General features: G+C 41.4%; 1 protein-coding gene across 1 annotated transcript in view; it reads right to left on the reverse strand.

Moving 5' to 3' along the window:
- Nucleotides 1–13,538, reverse strand: part of LOC118787001 (nidogen-1-like) — a 30,076-nt gene extending 16,538 nt beyond the window's left edge. Inside the window, exons 1-5 of the mRNA XM_036542382.1 lie at nt 13,228–13,538; nt 2,345–2,647; nt 2,034–2,266; nt 865–1,310; nt 224–364 (exon numbers count right to left, since the gene is read on the reverse strand). Of these exons, the coding sequence (XP_036398275.1) occupies nt 224–364; nt 865–1,310; nt 2,034–2,266; nt 2,345–2,647; nt 13,228–13,431 (1,327 nt within the window). The 5' untranslated portion in view covers nt 13,432–13,538. The remainder of the gene's footprint in view (nt 1–223; nt 365–864; nt 1,311–2,033; nt 2,267–2,344; nt 2,648–13,227) is intronic.
- Nucleotides 13,539–18,231: the final 4,693 nt, after the last annotated feature.

Consider the following 18,231-nt stretch of genomic DNA (forward strand, 5'->3'; position numbering starts at 1 on the left):
GAACACTACTTTGTAAACACCAGACAGATGGAGCACAGCTTGAAACTTTACAAAGGTCAATGCAGAGAATCTGAGGTAAAGGACACGTACGGGACACATCATTGCAATAGCATCTGCTGTATCTAACACTGCATTATTAAGACAAGAACGGGGGAAAGTCATACTATAGAAACAATATGGAGGAAATTGTGGAGATCTAGAATAATGGTGGGTTGTGTCCTACCTTCTGCAACACAATGTTTGCCATTGCCATAGAAACCAGGCCTACAATGGCAGCAGTACCCATTGGAGTAATCCCTGCAATCAGCAAACGAGGAGCACTTCTGTCTGTTGTTGGCGCATGTCTCAAAGTTGTAAGAAAAGACTGCAGCACAACACAAAAAAGGGACGGTAGAAAAAGAAAATGGTTGAAGTAAAAACGAAGAAATGGCTGTCCCAGCGATTACATGCATGAAACCACCAACAGTGCACAAGGATGAAATAGTAACACAGCAAGGTCATCCAACGCAACACATTTCCTTGTTTTGAGATGTATTGTTTTCTTTGCTACTTCTTTGTTCTGCTACTTTGTCATTACAACAAACACATCCTTTTGTGGCTTCTACAGCTGCCCTAAAACACACTGTTCTTATGAAGAAATTTCTTCTTAAAAAAAGCTTATGTTGGAAAAAAATGAGCAATCAGGGTTTTCCTGTGATAAGAAAATGATAAAAAAATAAGAAAAATAAGATTCTTACATCTCCCCTTCCCCATAAAATGATTTCAAGATACATCTTCGTGAAAGAAAAATAGAAAATGATGTTTTGCAGTGAACTGAAGGCTCAGTAGGAGCAGCTCTGCTTGGAATTCCTCTCTAGGGCTCACCGTCCACGTTAATGTCCCCTTCGTCCACCACCACCACCTGTGGGTTTTCGGGCTGGTAGCGGGGCTGCTGGGGCTGGGGCTGGGGCTGGAACTGGACAGGGTGGACAGGGATGGGCTCAGCGTAGGGCTCCTCCGGCGGCTGCTGCACCGTGGGTCTCTCCACCGGCTCCTCCACCCGGTACACAACTTTCTGGGAGTCATCGGTTTCAGGCTGGTAGGGAGTGAACTCTGGGATCTGACCACGGTCAAACACAGACACATCCGGTGTCTGCGGAACATGCTCCTCCTCTTCCTCCTCCTCCACGTCCACGGTGGCCCCCGCCCAGGGCTTTTCCTGGGTGGCTTCAGGGGGACAGTCTGTCACCTCACCGGGAGTGATGGATGAGAAGAAGGGATAGGTGCCGATCTCATACACCCAGACACCACACTCGCCGGAGTTTGTGATCCTGAAAAGAAGCAGAGAATGCATTCCCTTGAATGGTGTCTGCTATTAAAACATCATAATCCTCATCATCATCATCATCATCATTATCATAACCACATCGCTCAGCTGCATCCATAGGTTTCACTTATTTTAGATATGGCATTTAATGAGTCAGGGTTTTTATGCTTTCCCCTCCTTTTTCACACAATTTGGATCTGTATTAAACTATGCTTGCCTCTTCACACACCCTCTGTGTTCACACAAGAGCACTGAAATGAAATTAACGCAATCCTCTGATATGCCTGCATGCAACCAGTTTTTCACACTACAAGCCCCACAGTGAACCGCAGAAGAGAAAAGGCTAATCAGAGGACAAGCACATCTCCAATGATATCAACCAAGTGACCTGCAGCGACAGTTCTAGAAGATGCCAGGGTGGCAAGATGAAAACACCCACCCTACCCTGGTAGCATGAAGCTAATTGTATTCTGTCACTATCGTCAGTGTCGCCGAATGACACAGCTCGAACTGAAACCTGGTCTGCGCTGTAGGACAAGCTCCTTAGCCCACCAACTCAGAAGCACATTGAAGAGTATGTTCAACTAAGAGACACAGTATAGAGTATTTACAAGTCATCATCTTATAACCATCATAACCACACTCTCTTACAGCAGACAACAGAAAATCTGTGAGAGGCAGCACCCAGGAAGGAGGGTGCTACACTCTGGGTGCAGGTGACGCTTACTGAGTGAGTTCTCTGATGGACGCCTCGTCACTGGTGGTGATGCGGTAGTATGGCCCCTGGCTAGTGGTCCACCTGAACCAGCCTCTCACCAGTCCTTTGTTGAAGCCAGCTTGGACAGGCTCATTTCCACCCCCTGCATGTGTTGAGAGAAACTGCATCCCCTCCCTTGGATAGATCATAATGGCGTAGGAGGCTGTCTCCATCGACGCCACGACTATCTGAAAGGTGTTCCTCTGCGGAAGACAGAAGGGCTGGTGTTAGTGAAGCACGGAAAAGTATGAACACAGCAAGCAATGAGCCACAGGTCTCACCTTGCTGCTCAGCACGTCGCCTCTGCTGGAGGGCTTGTGGGGCGCCACGTTCTCCCAGGTAACCACCACGGTGTGGATGGGCTCTATTTCGTCATCGTTTGGGAAGGCCCGGGAGATGTGGGCGGTCGCCTGCTCTAGGACGTCGGGGTTGCTGTCCTGGCGGAAGTAAACCTTGCCCACCCGGTCGCTGGTGTCCAGATCTCCCAGGAAGGCCGCAATCATGCCGAAGCTGGCGGGCATTTTACCCAGGTACTCTGCTTCCGCTGTCGGCTCAGCCGTGGCAATGAACCCGTTGGTGTTGATCTGAAACACATCACACGCACGTTCGGGATAATTCAAGGATATTTTTAACACCTGATCATCAAATGACTCCCATATTAAAGGCTACTTCCAATAATTGAAGAACTCTTCAGTATAATCATAATTCATACCTAAACATTTTTGGACGGGTTTTTCTTTACAGCTCTATGGGTTTTATCACTGTGGGGGGCTAAATTTTAATACAAATGGAGCAGGGGGCTAAGTCTGACTCAATGCTCCCCTCATTATGCCATTAGGCTAATTTCAAGTTCAACCTATTAAATGGATGTCTCACTGCAAATTTTCATTTTGTGTACAGTAGGTCCCTGTTAATCTGTACAAGGTTTTGTCCATCCCTTCCATCAGTTATAGCCACTCCACTTATCCTCCTCACGGCATTCCAAAATCGGAGGGAATCGGAGATGGTTCCTGCATCCACTCCTAAATCTTCCCTGTAATGATTCGGCTGTTTTACCTGAAGACCCAGGGCACATATAAGATGAGTCCTGATGTTTTGAATTTCTCCCTTACTGATATCTACTGTGTTGAGAATCTGCCCATGTTGAACAAGATGTTGGTGTGGCACTAACTGACTGTACATCATACTTAAGACTGTAAAATTGATACAACCTATGTCTATTTGATCATTTAGACAAAAGATAACTGACATTAGCAAACACCAAGGCTACAGAGGGTGTAGTTTACCTAATTAACCTTGTGAAGCAAAGTGAGACAAGACAGTTGTAATAGTTAATATCACAATGGAACATATATTTGACAACAGAGAATCTGAGGCCCACCACAAGGCATATGAACAGTTTTCAATAGGCAAACACAGGCAGGACTCTTAAGTACAAGATCATTTTTCACAGAAGACATGGATCCTGTGAAATTAGGAGACACCCATGAAATATTGAAAAATTCAGTATTAAAGCAAAATGTGAGGAAGAAAAAAGTAAGAAAAAGTAAAAGCAATGCAAAATATGGATAGATTTTTATTTTTTTTTTACCAATAAGAGTATCGCAGCACCTTATCTGCTGGAGTGTGATTACAAAACTAATGATTTGACTTGTAATTTACAATATATCATGCAAAGACAGGTTTTCCAAATGGATAACATGGTAAAATGGTTAAATCTTTTGGTGACATAACTGAGAGACGGTTTGCTAAGAAAGCTCCTTGTGAAAATAATGGAAAACTCCTGTAAAACTAACTGGTTTTAATAACCTCACAGTGTTTTTTGAAAGCCTATAGAAGATGTGATCCAAACCAAATCTTCATGTTATCATGTCTATTCCTATGTCTGAGGAAAATCTGGCTTAAATAGCTCTGTAGTTCCTGTTAGGATATTGTGGTTCTTAAAGATGTCTTGATGGTAGATGACAGATGTGCATTCCTAGGACTATTGCATGTTTTGAACAACATGCTGGTTTACTATGGAATTACAACCATTTAAAAGCCCATGTATTTATGTCATGAGAATAGCCTCAACTCTATACATTGTTGTGAATCCATATATTTTTGTCATTCACTGGCAATATTTTCCCACAAGCTACTTGCAAGATTCACTAAAATTCCATTGCTAAAACTCAGCTGGATTCAGGCATTAATCACCTGAAACCAGCTGAGCAATGCATTTCATGTCTGACTGCCAAAAATCCCCTCTTCCTAAGCAAGCCACAGTAGCTTTCCTATGCTAACATCAGTATTGCTGGTACTGATCTTCAAGCTTCCTATTCCAGCCTCTACAGTCTGGCCACCCTATTTGATCCTTAAATATCTCCATCAGGAAGTCTCTGCTAATGGTGTAATGAAACAGGCTCTTTGAAGAGCATCAGGGGACGTCTTGTCTTATCCAAACAAACTCTTGTGTTAGGAAAAACAGTCATCCAACATTTCCTGGCTGATGGGTTTACCTTTAAAGGCAAAGAAAAAGCTGGATAGCTGATAACAGCGCACAGACTTGGTACAGTGAGGTAACGGGACACCCTGTGTCTGTGTGAGACCAGCATTAAATGTCCATTAGCCTGGCAACTACAACAGGTGATCCTAGGAGTGCAAGACTGTCCAGGTGAGAACCATCAGCTATCACTGTATCTCCCAAACAGCCCCTAGGAAGGTGAACCCACCGATCTGCACATGAAACATCAAAAGGTTTGTTTATTAGTCTTTGAGTCTAATTGAGAGCTGGGAGATTTTCAATGTGGACAGTTTCCACTTGTAAACCTTTATGTTCCAGGGACTGACTTTTAAAATAGCACAGCAGAGGTGCATGGAACCCCCATCACATCAATAAGCAAGAGATATTTGTGCTACACACCAGAAAGGCGTGCAGAGAGATGGGCAAGCTGAAGAGTTGACTTTCCAATTAGTAATGAGGGACTGCAGTGCTAATCCACCATAGATGTCACCTGAATGATTCCATTCAACAAAACAATGTGATGTAATTCTATCACCCACAGCAGTGCAACCACTGCACAGCAAAACTGAGAAGCACTGGGCCAGCTCTTTTCACAATCCCACTCTAAACAACTGCCTTTGCGGAAACATATGAGGCCAACAAACGAGACTAAAAATATATTAGAATATATCATATACTATATACTGTGATGTTAAATCATTGTAAAAAAAAATTTCTGCTAATATATTGGTATGCTGTGCTGAAATAAGGTCAAACAGTGAAACATAAAGCAATTTCCCCCCTTTTGAAAAGAATGGTCATCATGAAAGTCTTGCTATATTCTTGTAGAACACAAAACTGTAGGTTTCAAGTTCAGAAGAACATGAAAAAGCCTGAAAATGTGACAAAGCATGAATGTAGAGATACATATTTACCAGGGACTCAGATACAGGCAACCCCAGGTCTACCATCTAGTGTGGATAGCTGAGGCTGGGTAATGAGCACATTAAAACTGCATTAAGTTCTGCCGCAGGGGGACTCTTTAAAATGATCCTGTTACTGAAAATTACTCTATTAAAGCAGCGAGATTACAAAGAAGCATTAAGCCACGGTCTCTTATTTCACAAATTAAATGCAAAACCCCTGCAGCATCAAGCTTAGCCCTTGATTAAGGCATCAAAATGGTGTCTAAGAATCTTGAGCGTTCCTGGATCTGAAGCGCTGAAGGAAACTTCCTCTGCGATAATCACCTTCCTGTTGACTTACGGTTTTGCCTTCCACCACAAGGTCTTTACCTCAGAGACACTCTTCATGAGCGGCTTCCACACAACATGCAGTAACCTCCAGCAGTAATCACAGCTCATTTACTACAGTTACTAAAGGCACAACAGCGGATGACTGCTCAGGGGCCAAGTCGGCTAAGCCGCAAAAGATGCGGTGGCACATAGAACACAGGTGGGAGCTCCAAACCGAAACACGATGGTGCATTCAGACACCTTGACCACTCGTCACACTGCATTCTATTACACGGGCTCACTGTGCAGCAGTTTACAGTTTGTGGAATGGAAAAAAAAATGCCGAATATAAGTCCACTCTCAAATGTTTTCCCCATGGGTTTCGATCGAGGCACACTGTCAATACATACTGCTGGATAATTGCTGATGATTGCTCACGAGTCAGTTCAGACGAACTTCACTCCAAATCTGCAGATGATATGGGTTAAATAAACGAATGTCTCATTCCATTCACGGTCTGTGATGTTTTGTACATCACCCTCCTGTGGTCACCACATCTGCTTTCTCCCCAGCACGCCGTCACCCAACTCGGTTTGCTTTTTTTTTGTTGCGTCACTTGCCAATTTCCGCCCCGCATACACGAAACAATAATCAAGACTGTCATACACAGACTGCTGCCGGTTTAGGGGTGCATGGCTCTCATCCTGAGAGAGCTGCAATGGTTACAAGTCTTGGCCCATTAAATGCATCACAGCGGAGGCAAGAACAAAAAGAATGCAGAGAACCCTGAAGTGCAACAGTAAGTGGGCATTAAGGTGAAAAAAACAGTGTTTAAATAAAAAAAAAACATAACAAAAACAGCGCCTAGCAATTACCCGTGAAAACAACATGCCTCAATGATAACAGACGGAATGTAGAGCCTAACTGTGACCTATAAATGCAGCTCTACCTTAAGTTACAGTGTTTAAAGACGCCAGACTGTATGTGGATCTGGAATATCTTTGCTGCATTGTCTAAGAATTTGTCTACGGATTGAGTGATCAGGCTGTGGATGTTATGTATAGGACATGTCCAAATACCAGATGTTCAGCTAGAGACACCCACAATCTAATGCATTCCAGTCCTGTTACCAGATTATGCATGTTATGGAGAAAGGCCTTTTTCATAATTCAATATGCATATTTCAGGACAAATTATCACCATGAACAAACGACGAACAGAGAATGTTTGCATCTTAGGGGAAACAACTATAAACTCCTTTAGAAAGTGCAGGCAACTTTCAGGCGTGTTCAATGAGGATTTGTTTACTACAGGGAGTCCTTCCTCTGGCCAGGATGTCTGGCCAGGTGTGAATCAATGAATGACAGTCACAGCAGGTGAATGGGGGTCACACAACAGGTGTTTGACTTTCAAAAAGCCACTGAACAAATGGACCACGAGGTTCACCGAATGTGTCAAGGAGAGTGAAATTTACAGCACTTTGGAAAACCAATAGCGTCTTCCGGAGGTTGAATCCCTGCTCGAGGATAAACAGAGCTGACTGGAGAGAATGAGCTCTTGAGCCTGGACTGCAAGACTTCTGGTTGCCGAGCCTAGGCAGTTGGACATGTCGGGAATCTCACTGCACTCTGAGACTGGTGTGAAAGCACAAAGATATGCAAAGAATTTTTGACAGCACTGAAAAAAGCCATAATGCCACTGCAGTTTCATCACAAGACAGGACGTATAATAATCGGTGTGTGAGTGGAAGAATGGCATTTGGAGACAGATGTACCAGCCTTGTATCCCAGCCTGTCCAGATGTGTCGTCCTTATGACACTCCGCTTGTGTGTTTAGCCACATTCCACCGGTATTATCCCAGGCTTTGGTCTGGCTTGCAGTGAAAAAAGCCTAGATCTCCTTTAGCAATCTATGCAGCTGTAGAATTACATATTGTACAGAACACTTCTCACCCTTTAGCACACAGTGCAATCATTGTTGGACAAGGCAGTGCAATGTACAAGCTGTAGGCAGTGTAATGGGAATTTTCTAGGACATTAATGGGCATTAAAACAAAACAACCAATTATCACCACAAACAAATGAACAAACGAAACAAAACAAAACAACCCACAAATGCAAATGCTACATTAGTTATTTCCTTTTTCACTGAACGCAACAGAGGGACCCACTCGACTCGGAATTACAATAGGCCTGAAATCAATCTCTTCCCACAAAATGGGCTCATTCCTCACCAACTCCCAGAGCAGGAAGAATTTAACCCCAGCAGCCCCATCCCCTCCCTCTCCCCAGCATGCACCTCTTCCCAGGGGTCCTGAAAGAAGACCCATGGGCTTAGCAGGCAATATCAAAGCCAGCTGGAAAATTGGAAAGGCATCCGTCGGAGAAACACAACCTCGACCTGAGCTGCAGGAGAGGGAGAGGGAGTGGGTATGAAGGTAAATGTGTTGCGAAATGCGAGAGCTTGTGGACTTGATTTTGAGAACTTGTAGAATATGATGTGAGAACTTGTAGAGCAAAAATCTGAGCTTGTATGTTTAAATTTTCCCTTGTAGAAAAAATGTAAGCTTGTATGTTGAAATTTTCACTCAGAAAATAAAAATCAACCACAACTCAGTGATTACAACCACAACTCGGTGATTACAACCTCTCGAATCAGTCCCTGCAACTTCAAATCTCAAAACAAAAACAAAAAGAAAACACAAAAACAAAAACTTTTGGTCCTGAGGTGCAGATGCAACATACAAAAACAAAAAGGAGTGGTCCTGAGGTCCTGTCGTGCAGCCCTGAAGTGCAAAAATGCTCCCTGCTCTGCTCTCTCACTTCCAGAGCATCAAGTGCAAATTGGTTTTGAGACACATTTATTGCAAGAAGTGCTGCAAAGTCAAGGTGTGCAGATTTGAAATTGCAGGAACCGATTCGAGAGGTTGTAATCACCGAGTTGTGGTTGTACTGGAAAATGGACTCAAGTAAAAAAAAAAAATAAATATGAGTAAATGTTGGATTACAAGTTGCAGCTGTCATTGTATTTAGGGAAATATCAATCTACACATTTGGGAATATTTTTTCTGTGACTTCACATTCAGAACATGGATGTGTGAATATTTTCTGAGTGAAAATTTCAACATACAAGTTCACATTTTTTCTACAAGTGAAAATTTAAACATACGAGTTCAGAATTCTTACTCTACAAGTTCTCACATCGTATTCTACAAGTTGTCAAGATCAAGTCTACAAGCTCTCGCATTTTGCAACACATTTACCTTCATAAAAGGGAGAGGGAGAGGGAGAGCTACAGCATGGGGGTGGGTGTGGAATGGAGGCCTGAGCTCCCATCTGCTGAAGCATTGCAGTTGAAAGATTAAAGGCCTACCGGTACCAGCCTGGGAGTGGAGACCCAGCTCTGGGTGTAGAAAAAAGAACAGGCTTTTTACACAGGTTGCATAACAATTGGTGACTAGTGGTCATTAGCGAGACAACCAGAAACCTGTGCAACAGTAACTTTGTAATGACTGTGAAATGATACGTCCCTCTTAACAGAGCCTCATTGTGCCTGCTAAAGAGATAACTATTCCTCCAGACTGTAGCTGCAGAAAATCACGGACATTTTCAGGGAAAAAGATCCTCACCATCTTTCCTCAAAAAAGTACTTCAGCACAGCCTTTGCAACCATAGTTTGGTCCCTTCCTGGGAATTACTACAAAACTCTGTGAGTAACTCTGATAACTGGCCAATCAGAGGTGGACAGGATACTCCTCAAAAGTCCAGGAGAAAATAATTGTAAACACAATTGCCCAGAGGCTGTCTCTCCCCATCTCTGGAGAGGAGGCGAAGAATGCAGACTGCGTACAATGCCATGGGAAAACGCAGGAAAGTGGGAAAATAATGTCGGGTGATGCTTCAGGAAGATAGCCTTGACAGTGGCCTTTAATGTACTACTCCTCCTGCACATCAAGAGCTATAAATGAGGAGAGTTCTGTAGTGTACATTTAAGACGCAATACAAATGTACAGCAGCTTGTATGAAAGTATGCTAGTATGAAAGAAATTATTTATTTTAGGAGACATTACTAAACAGCAGTACTGCATATTGAAGTTATTGAATTATTTATTTTATTATGAATTATTATTCTCCCTGGTTTATTGTCCCAAACATTGACAGTGCTTCTCTCAAGAACTCAGTGAATTGCAAAACGAGAAAAAAAAAAAAATCTTTGTTGGAAAAGGAGCTGGACAGTGTTCACAGCATCTGGAACACGAGTGGGGCATTTCTGTTCATATGGAGCCATTCACTCAGGGATAAAGAGGCATTTGTCTATGCAGCACAATTAAAAATCTGTATGCAAAACTTCTAACAATTTAAACTGCTGCTGTGGTCAGTCAATAAGTGAAACAGTGGACTGTGAGCATGAAAAGCAGGTCTTTGTAGCTTCAAATGTAGTAAGTAAAGAAAAGGATGCAAGTGGTCTTGATTCATAAGGAGAACTTAACCCAACAGATAGGATTGAATTATGTATAATCAAGGTACTATAAATATTTAAGTAACAGGTCTGTGCTGTTTAGGCTATGGGCACATCTATTCACAAAACAGATCTGTTGAGTGATTCCTTTCTAACATGCCTGTCCTGCTGTTTCTTTAAGAATCTGGGCAGAAAATATAAAATCCTATCTGCTCTTTAGTAAAAGGGATTCAAAGCTTACAAAAACCATAATTCATAACTGGATGCTTTAAAATGATTTAGCAAAAGATATACTTGTTAACACCTTTGAGCTAACTGGAGACTAAACAATTTTTGTTCCATACATTATCTCATTAATTACATTTACACTCAAGTAAATCCTCTATGTCAAAACAATGACTACAATTTATCTTGCATCTTTGAAATTTGTATATAGCTGGGGGTACATAAGCATTTCTTCACTTTCTAGCTTGCTAGGAACAGGATATTAGAATGAAAAAAGTGTTTACAATGAACACCTTATTATTAAATGCTGAATAATTTTTCTCATGACACTTTACACAATTCCTGTCATCCACCAGTCACTGAAGTACTTGCCTGCAAAAATCACTACACAAATTTATCGATGTGAGGTGGTGGTTGCAGGTTTTCTGTATATTTTGTGAAGTTCCTCTGTCAGTGATCAAATGCATTGCATCATAATGCAAATTTTCCACTGCACGTGTCACATGAGTTGTCACAAAGTGATTTAAGAAAACATATAAAACAGCATGCATGAAACAATTGCAAATATATTTTGAAGAGGTATATTTGTCATTTGACATCTTGCCAAAAGGTAGGATTTCAAACTGTGAATGAATAGTTGCTACAAACATACTGGAAACTAGGCACGTCCATGGGCAAGGTACACAGCTGTTAGGTGTAAAGTAGGGAGGATCTGTGTAAAAGTAGTGCTAGTAAATCGTGTGATTGGTGTACAATACCTGAGATACAGGTGTGGTTTGTTACATTGCATTTTGCAACAGACCAGTATGAAAATGTCAGAAATGTGTTCATTTTCGCGGTGAATTTGCCTTACAGCAAAGCGATTACAGTATGCAAATCCCAAACTTATGACTTAAATGAGTGTAAATACTATTGTAGTTTACAATAGTAATATCCATAAGTAAAATAACGCAGGGTGCTCAGAAAGGTTAGTCGATAGTTCACTGAGGATGCTTTGGCGCTCAGGTTTCAAAGCATTTGATTGAACCATTTATTAGTTCTTCCCTGACCAGGTAAGTGAAGGTTAACAACATGGAGCTGCAGTTTTACACACAGATACACCTCGGCTCACCCCTGAAGCTGCACCAACATGAGGAGATCAAGCAGCTTGCGCATAAGGAAGAGGTACTTGGAAGGGGAGGGGTTACAAAAACCTCAGCTGTGCAACACATTAGGCCTCTGTGGCCACACCGACTTCTGGTGCAACATGAACTCTACAGGGTGGATTTTTACGACTAAAAATCAATTCTCCCTGGTGACCATGCATGGTACACAGAGTTTCATCTGTACGGCCTGTGACAATAGCATGCAGCCGAAAATCATCCTTAATGCAGGAACTTGGTTCTCAGGAAGAGTCAAACAGCCAAGACATTCCAGTCGACATCTGCAGTGGTGAGAATCAACAGCTGTTCTATGCATTGACTCCAGAGGGAGAGAGAGACCTGCTCTCAGCATCCAACCAGCCACTGTGCAATCCATCATGTTTTAACCAACACAGGCTCTCCATTTTAATTACGGTGAGGAAAAAAAATCTATCCATATGCTTCCTGACTTTGTATATAACTTGTGCTGATTGCACACAATTCCCTTGCTCTGTGACTCTTAGACTTGTAACTTGACACACAAAGAATTTCTCATTAAAATGTAGTGTGATAATAGAGTAATAAAAGGTGCACACCCCATAAAATCAACACACAGTAACATCTTAAAGCAGCCTAAGGACTACAGAATGTGAAAGTGGTGTGGCATAGTGGGCTTGTAAGTCATAGGTTGCTGGTTCGACTCCTTGCAGAGGTTGTACCCTTGGGCAAGCTACTTAATCCACTTTTAGCTCAGAAAATATCCTGCTTTATAAATGGACGAAAGTGTAACCTATATAAGTCGCTCTAGATAAGTGTAACCTATATAAGGCGCGTCTACTAAATTATAGCAATGCAAGGTAAAGGAGTAAAAAAGAGTACACTCACCAGCACTGCGTAAACACATAGCAAACCGGTTCCTTTTCAGTACTTTTTTGTGTGTGTAAATCTTCGAAAGATACTTTTTGTGACTACTTAAAGAATCTTCATAAATGGCCACCATCCCTTCACGAGCCATCACCATCACCGCTGATTTCCTTTCTGTGTCACGCACCATCACGCCACTCGGAACGAAACCTGGGAGGCGACGACTGGACTTCCAATGTATCAAAAGTTAATACATTTGAGCTACTGTTGTTCTTCACTGAACATTTTCGACTAGTCTACCACTGAACTCAATGTTTCGTCTATACCGTAAACGTACTTAATGTGTGTCATTGAATGTAATAATAATAATAATAATAATAATAATAATAATAATAATAAAAACTGCAAGTCTAAGGAACCGAACGATCCCCCTGGTGACATGTGGTTGGACATGTTTTCACAGATATATAAGAACTAGTTGAGGGACGGGGTACTGCTTTTGCTTTTTGGCAACCGCATTGGTACAGGGACGCGTCAGTATGAAGGTTAGAGTGTCCACCATGAGCCATTCTACAGACATTAGTTACCATGAGTGGACGGCTTTCAAACTCGTTATAGCACTAATGCCCTGTGCTGTCTGTAGGTTTCCGTTACATGCAACTTGCAATTCATACAAAAGTGAAATATTCCTCTGACACATAATTTTATACTTTTTAATCGTTTCAGGGTCGACTAATCAAATTCCCTTGAAGTTATATTTTCAAGTGCATTCAACTCACATAAACGCTGTCAAATGATCCGTCGTAGAAATACAGAGATTTGTCCAGGGCAAGTTCTTGCGTCTTGTCGTTCCCTGACTCCAGCAACTGGTCCCCAGCTTCCTCCCCATACTGAAAAAGTTCGCTCCGGCTCACACAATTGACTGTCGCTGCTAGTGCGAGAAGGTTTATCCAAACGAACCATCCTTGTCGTGGCAAACCCATTATCACTTTAGTTCAGTAGTCCTTGCTGAAATAAAACGTTTTCCGTGACCTTAATAAGTTTGTATGTGTGATGCGGGTTTAGCCTGTGGACTAGCCCCCTCAGCACTCCAAAGAAGAGAGGAAAGAATGGGACATAAGGGGAGGGCGCAGTTGTATAGGGCGGAGAACTGTGAGACAATTTAGAGGTGCCTTTGGAAATATGCGATAACCCACATCTTAGCCTCCATTTGTTACGTCAATGGATGATTTCACTGCTCTGGGCTGTTTTCATTCCACTCTGCACGTCTTTCATTTTCCCAAACCTTCCACGACAAGCCTGCCTTTGACAAGAATCAAATAGTCCATATTAACTTTTTTATTTCACTTTGAACAAGTGTTAGTCTATGCCACACACCGCCTGCGCTTCAAATGACTGAATTTGGATCATTAAACCATATTTGCACTTGCAGGTGCAACGAGTTGAGCTACCTTCAAGTGGCGGTGAGAGAGGTGAGCTACCTTCAAGCGTGAATGTTTTGAGAGATCAAAGGGGAAAAAGCTCTATTCGGATCCAATCATATGTGCAGTTTAGAGCTGTAAAAGCTGTGTAAAATGTATATCTTTCTGTGGACGTATTTCCATGGCAAACTTTGGTGTCAGGTGTCTGTCTTTGTCACACGCAGCCTATTGAGTCCTTTCCGTCTTAAGTAAGTGGAGGATGACAACTGTTTTGGCTTGATTGTGTATTTTATCGTCCTATAGATTTCTTATTGGTTAAGCTGCTTCTTTCAGTTCAAAACCAATTATGAATTATCAGCTGTCTATTTGTGGAAATATATTGCGGCTGCTGAAGACGTCCTGTTGAAAATGTATTGTTATTGCGGAGTATGCATGCAAACAAAGAATCGCCTCTGATGATGCATGTCGCAGGATCGCATTTTACAGGTTGTCAAGTGTGGTCATTTGGGAGTGTCCTGTAATTCCTCAAGTGTCCGCTAGGGGTGACTAATGTGGAACATGCGAACACGATGTTATAGGTAGGCCTTTGCATCCGGACAGGACTTTTCATGGCTGGTAAAAAAAAAAGAAAAAAGAAGCTTTTCAAGACCCAGTTAATGGTTTTCAAAACAACCTATGATGGACAAAGAAACAAACCAACCAGTGTGATGTAACTTAAATTCGCGGTTATCGTTTGGACGTCAAACAGGCGTCATATGTAATGGACCTTCATCCGAAATCACTCGCCTGCCACACATTCCAGTAGCAGTCCATTCCACTCGGTGAGATACAGTCATGTATGTCAGAAGTAAAAATGGCTATATCCTTGGGTATTATGTCATGATCCTCTGCTATGCTGTCATTAAATTTAAGCCAAAACAAATGTGTAAACACCCGAGACAGTGGGACTCACCTAATTTATGGATCATAAAGATCTGGAAGTGTTAGTGGTTAAACCTTAATTGAAGAGCTAACAAAACATTACCCGCCTTATTCCTCTCTAGGTGTTTTGACAGACCGTAATAACTCCGTAATTCCAACAACGCAACAACGGTTCCCTAATGAAATACTGCCATCTGTCGCATTAAATTGAGCCGTCGTGAGAATTGTCTGGTATATTGCAGCACGTCGGCACATCTCAGTTCAACCATTAAACAGCGTGACAAATACCAGCTGCAAAAATTACAAGCATTGTAAATGACCTTGTATTTACTTATATCTGTGGCCTCTCAAAACATACAGTACATATTAAATCCAGACGGTCTCCTCCTGTTTCTGCAGTGAAAACCAGGGCACACTGAATTTAAACCTCTTTGATCCTTTTGTTTGTTTTATGCAGATCCTAAATTCCACCCCCCCCCCCCCCCCCCCCCCCTTTCCATTCCTGCTCGTTCTGCACAACATTCCAAAGTGGTCCTTGCAATTTCTTCCACACAGCTCATCCGGCATCTTTACACCCGGACAATGTATCTGGTCAACACAGTAGCCTTGTGGGTGCGAAGGAAATGCACAAACATGTGTTTCAAGTTGATAGCTAGCGGTGCAGAGCACCTTTTTGCATGTTGTGTGACTATATAATTATGTTGCTCAACAACAGCACAGGATGAACAAAGTATGTGGTAATAACTGTGCAAGGACCCTAAGTAATAATTTGCTTGGGAAAAAAGAGGAGTATTTCTAACGTGAGAACATGTGCATATTGGTTATAGGCCAAATACACCATACTTGTGGTCTGCCAAAGTTGACTTAACAAGTAGCTGTGGCTATAAGGAAAACATTGTCCCAAATCTCCATATGTCAACGCAGATCCATCAAAACTCTCCGTGCAACCCGTAGCACAGACCAAGGGCAGTGCAAGCTTTGAAAAGAAATCCTGTTGGCTCCATAAAGTCTTTATTAAAGATAAGCATTTAAACAAACACCTTTCCTTCAATTAGAGCACTGGACAGTGTCCAAAAGAACCTTCGGAGCATGCCCTGAATGTTGGCACTCTCTCGCACTCACTGGAACCTTCTATAAACATTATCATAAATAGCTTCTTAAATCGTTTGAAGCACATTGTGGTTTTCATTCCCTGCTGGTACATTTATGGAGTAACCAGGTATATAGTAACAAAAATGACATACCCAACAAATTTGACTATTTTTTTTTCCTTATCGTACAAACAAAAATACAGAAATATGTACTGGAGAAACTGCATGACCCACACATATTTTCTAAGCAAATATAGTATCTATTTGCACTGCTATACATTTATTTAAAGTAATCTGGGGTAAGTACTTCATTCAAGCATACAACAGCAGCTCCCAATCTGGGATTCAAATATACAATATAGTTATGATTTCAGTTTCCTAAATGTTATGCCACATTATTGGCCTACTTTAATGGAAACTCCGTCTTCCATTTTCAGACTCAGTCAAATCAACAATTTCATACTGATGCAGATGGAGGTTATTGTAACACTCAAAAAGTCCTTAGACGAATTTTGAACATTTGGATGTTGAGTAAAGTACGTTTGGCTCCCAGAACTGAAGTGATGATTCTTAAGTGGAAAAGTTTGTCATGAGACCCAGCTTGCAGTGCAGTGATTGGGCAGGTCAATATTTTCAAGTTCTGTCAATCATTTAATGGGAATGATAACCAAGTTGAAGGTTAAATGGTTAAACAGCTCCATCTGATGGATATCTTTGTTAGTACAACTGTTATTTCAAACTTGCCCATTGGATGAAAGCTGAATTGTACCAGGGTGATGAGTATTATGCAAAGTTTGCTGGTTGGGGAGGAGCCAGATATAGAGGGAAAAACAGAAGCATTTAAAGAGAGACAGTTGTGATTTACATCCATATTATTCAACCCCCTTAGATGTTTATATACAGACTATGCTCTGCAAACTCACAAATATGAGGATTGTGTTGAGGATTGTGTTGTTTATTCTATTATGTTCTTTATAATATACCTGATCTAAAATATATTGAATATATTCCTTATCATTCCATACAAAATCATGTATTTTGTATTTTCATTTCCCAAGTATTTCCCAATTAAATTTTAAATATGTAAATATGTATATTTTAAGTCAGATTTCATTAGAGTAATCTGTTAATGATAGTTTGTTGATATCAGAGTTGGGATGAACTACATTTCAATTCAGTCATTTCAGGAAGTGAATTGATATTAAATTAACGAATTGAAAATTTCCCATGATTTTCTGTGAATAGTTTTCAATTCACATCTTGGATTGACTGAATGAAAATGGAATTTACTCAAGCTCTGGCTGATATTAAAAATAATGACACCTCATTGCCACATAGGTAAGGAGGAGATTATCAGAAACAGGAGAAAAATAAACATTGTTATCTTAATAAATCTTCTATAGACAAATACCCTTACTGCAAGTGGGTACGTTATATCCTCAAACTCACACACACACACACACACACACACACACACACACACACACATACACACAGTATATATGGTTGTGTTAAGTACATGTTGTATTACATTATCTGAAAAAAAAAAAAAAAAACAGCCGCTTGATTAGGGACTTTGACCAACTACGATGTGACCATCTCTGTTTGCATTACCCCCTCTGTCAATGAGATTGAAAGAGACTGTGGCAGGTTCCCTCAGTCTGTGTCATTAGTCAGTGATGTCAAAGGCTGCTGCCCTTTGCTCTGTGTGCCCATGGCGCCCTGGCCGTAGAGCTAAGAGCCTGGAACTCGTCTGGGAACCAGCACATTACTGTCTCACATGTATATATTTAGGGAAACTGGACGCAAGAGCTGTTTCTCCCAGACGAAGGGGAAGACAAAATGTTCATTGGGGTCACGCTCTATCTTTCTTCCTCCTAGTCTGTCATATTTTCAGATTCAAACACCACCTGCTGCTTGCTTGCAGACCGTCACAGAAAAAGGTTTAAGTCTTTAATAACCATTATCCTCTGAAATTCTCCAACATGAATAGTCAATGCAATTAAAGATTAATGCAAATTAATTTAAAAGTATACTGATCTAACTCCTTACATAACTTGATTTCCAGAAAGAGTATTGTCATCCACTCCAGAGTCAATCTGTCTCAAAACTAACAAGATGTAAGCGTAGGAAACTGTCCTCTGTACTTGACTACAGGCATGCCACTGTTTCCGACAGGAGCATTATCTCAACACATTTGTAGTCTTGTGGCAACCTAGGGTAGCAACTGATGGTTGGAAGCGGATTATGATAACCATAAACAGGTGACTGTGATACTATGCAATATACTTTTGATTAGCCCTGGCCAGTTTCTTTGCACACTTCTCATTTGCAAAAGGAAAATAGATTC

This window comes from Megalops cyprinoides, chromosome 1 (assembly GCF_013368585.1).
Source record: "Megalops cyprinoides isolate fMegCyp1 chromosome 1, fMegCyp1.pri, whole genome shotgun sequence".
Classification (NCBI taxonomy): Eukaryota; Metazoa; Chordata; class Actinopteri; order Elopiformes; family Megalopidae; genus Megalops; species Megalops cyprinoides.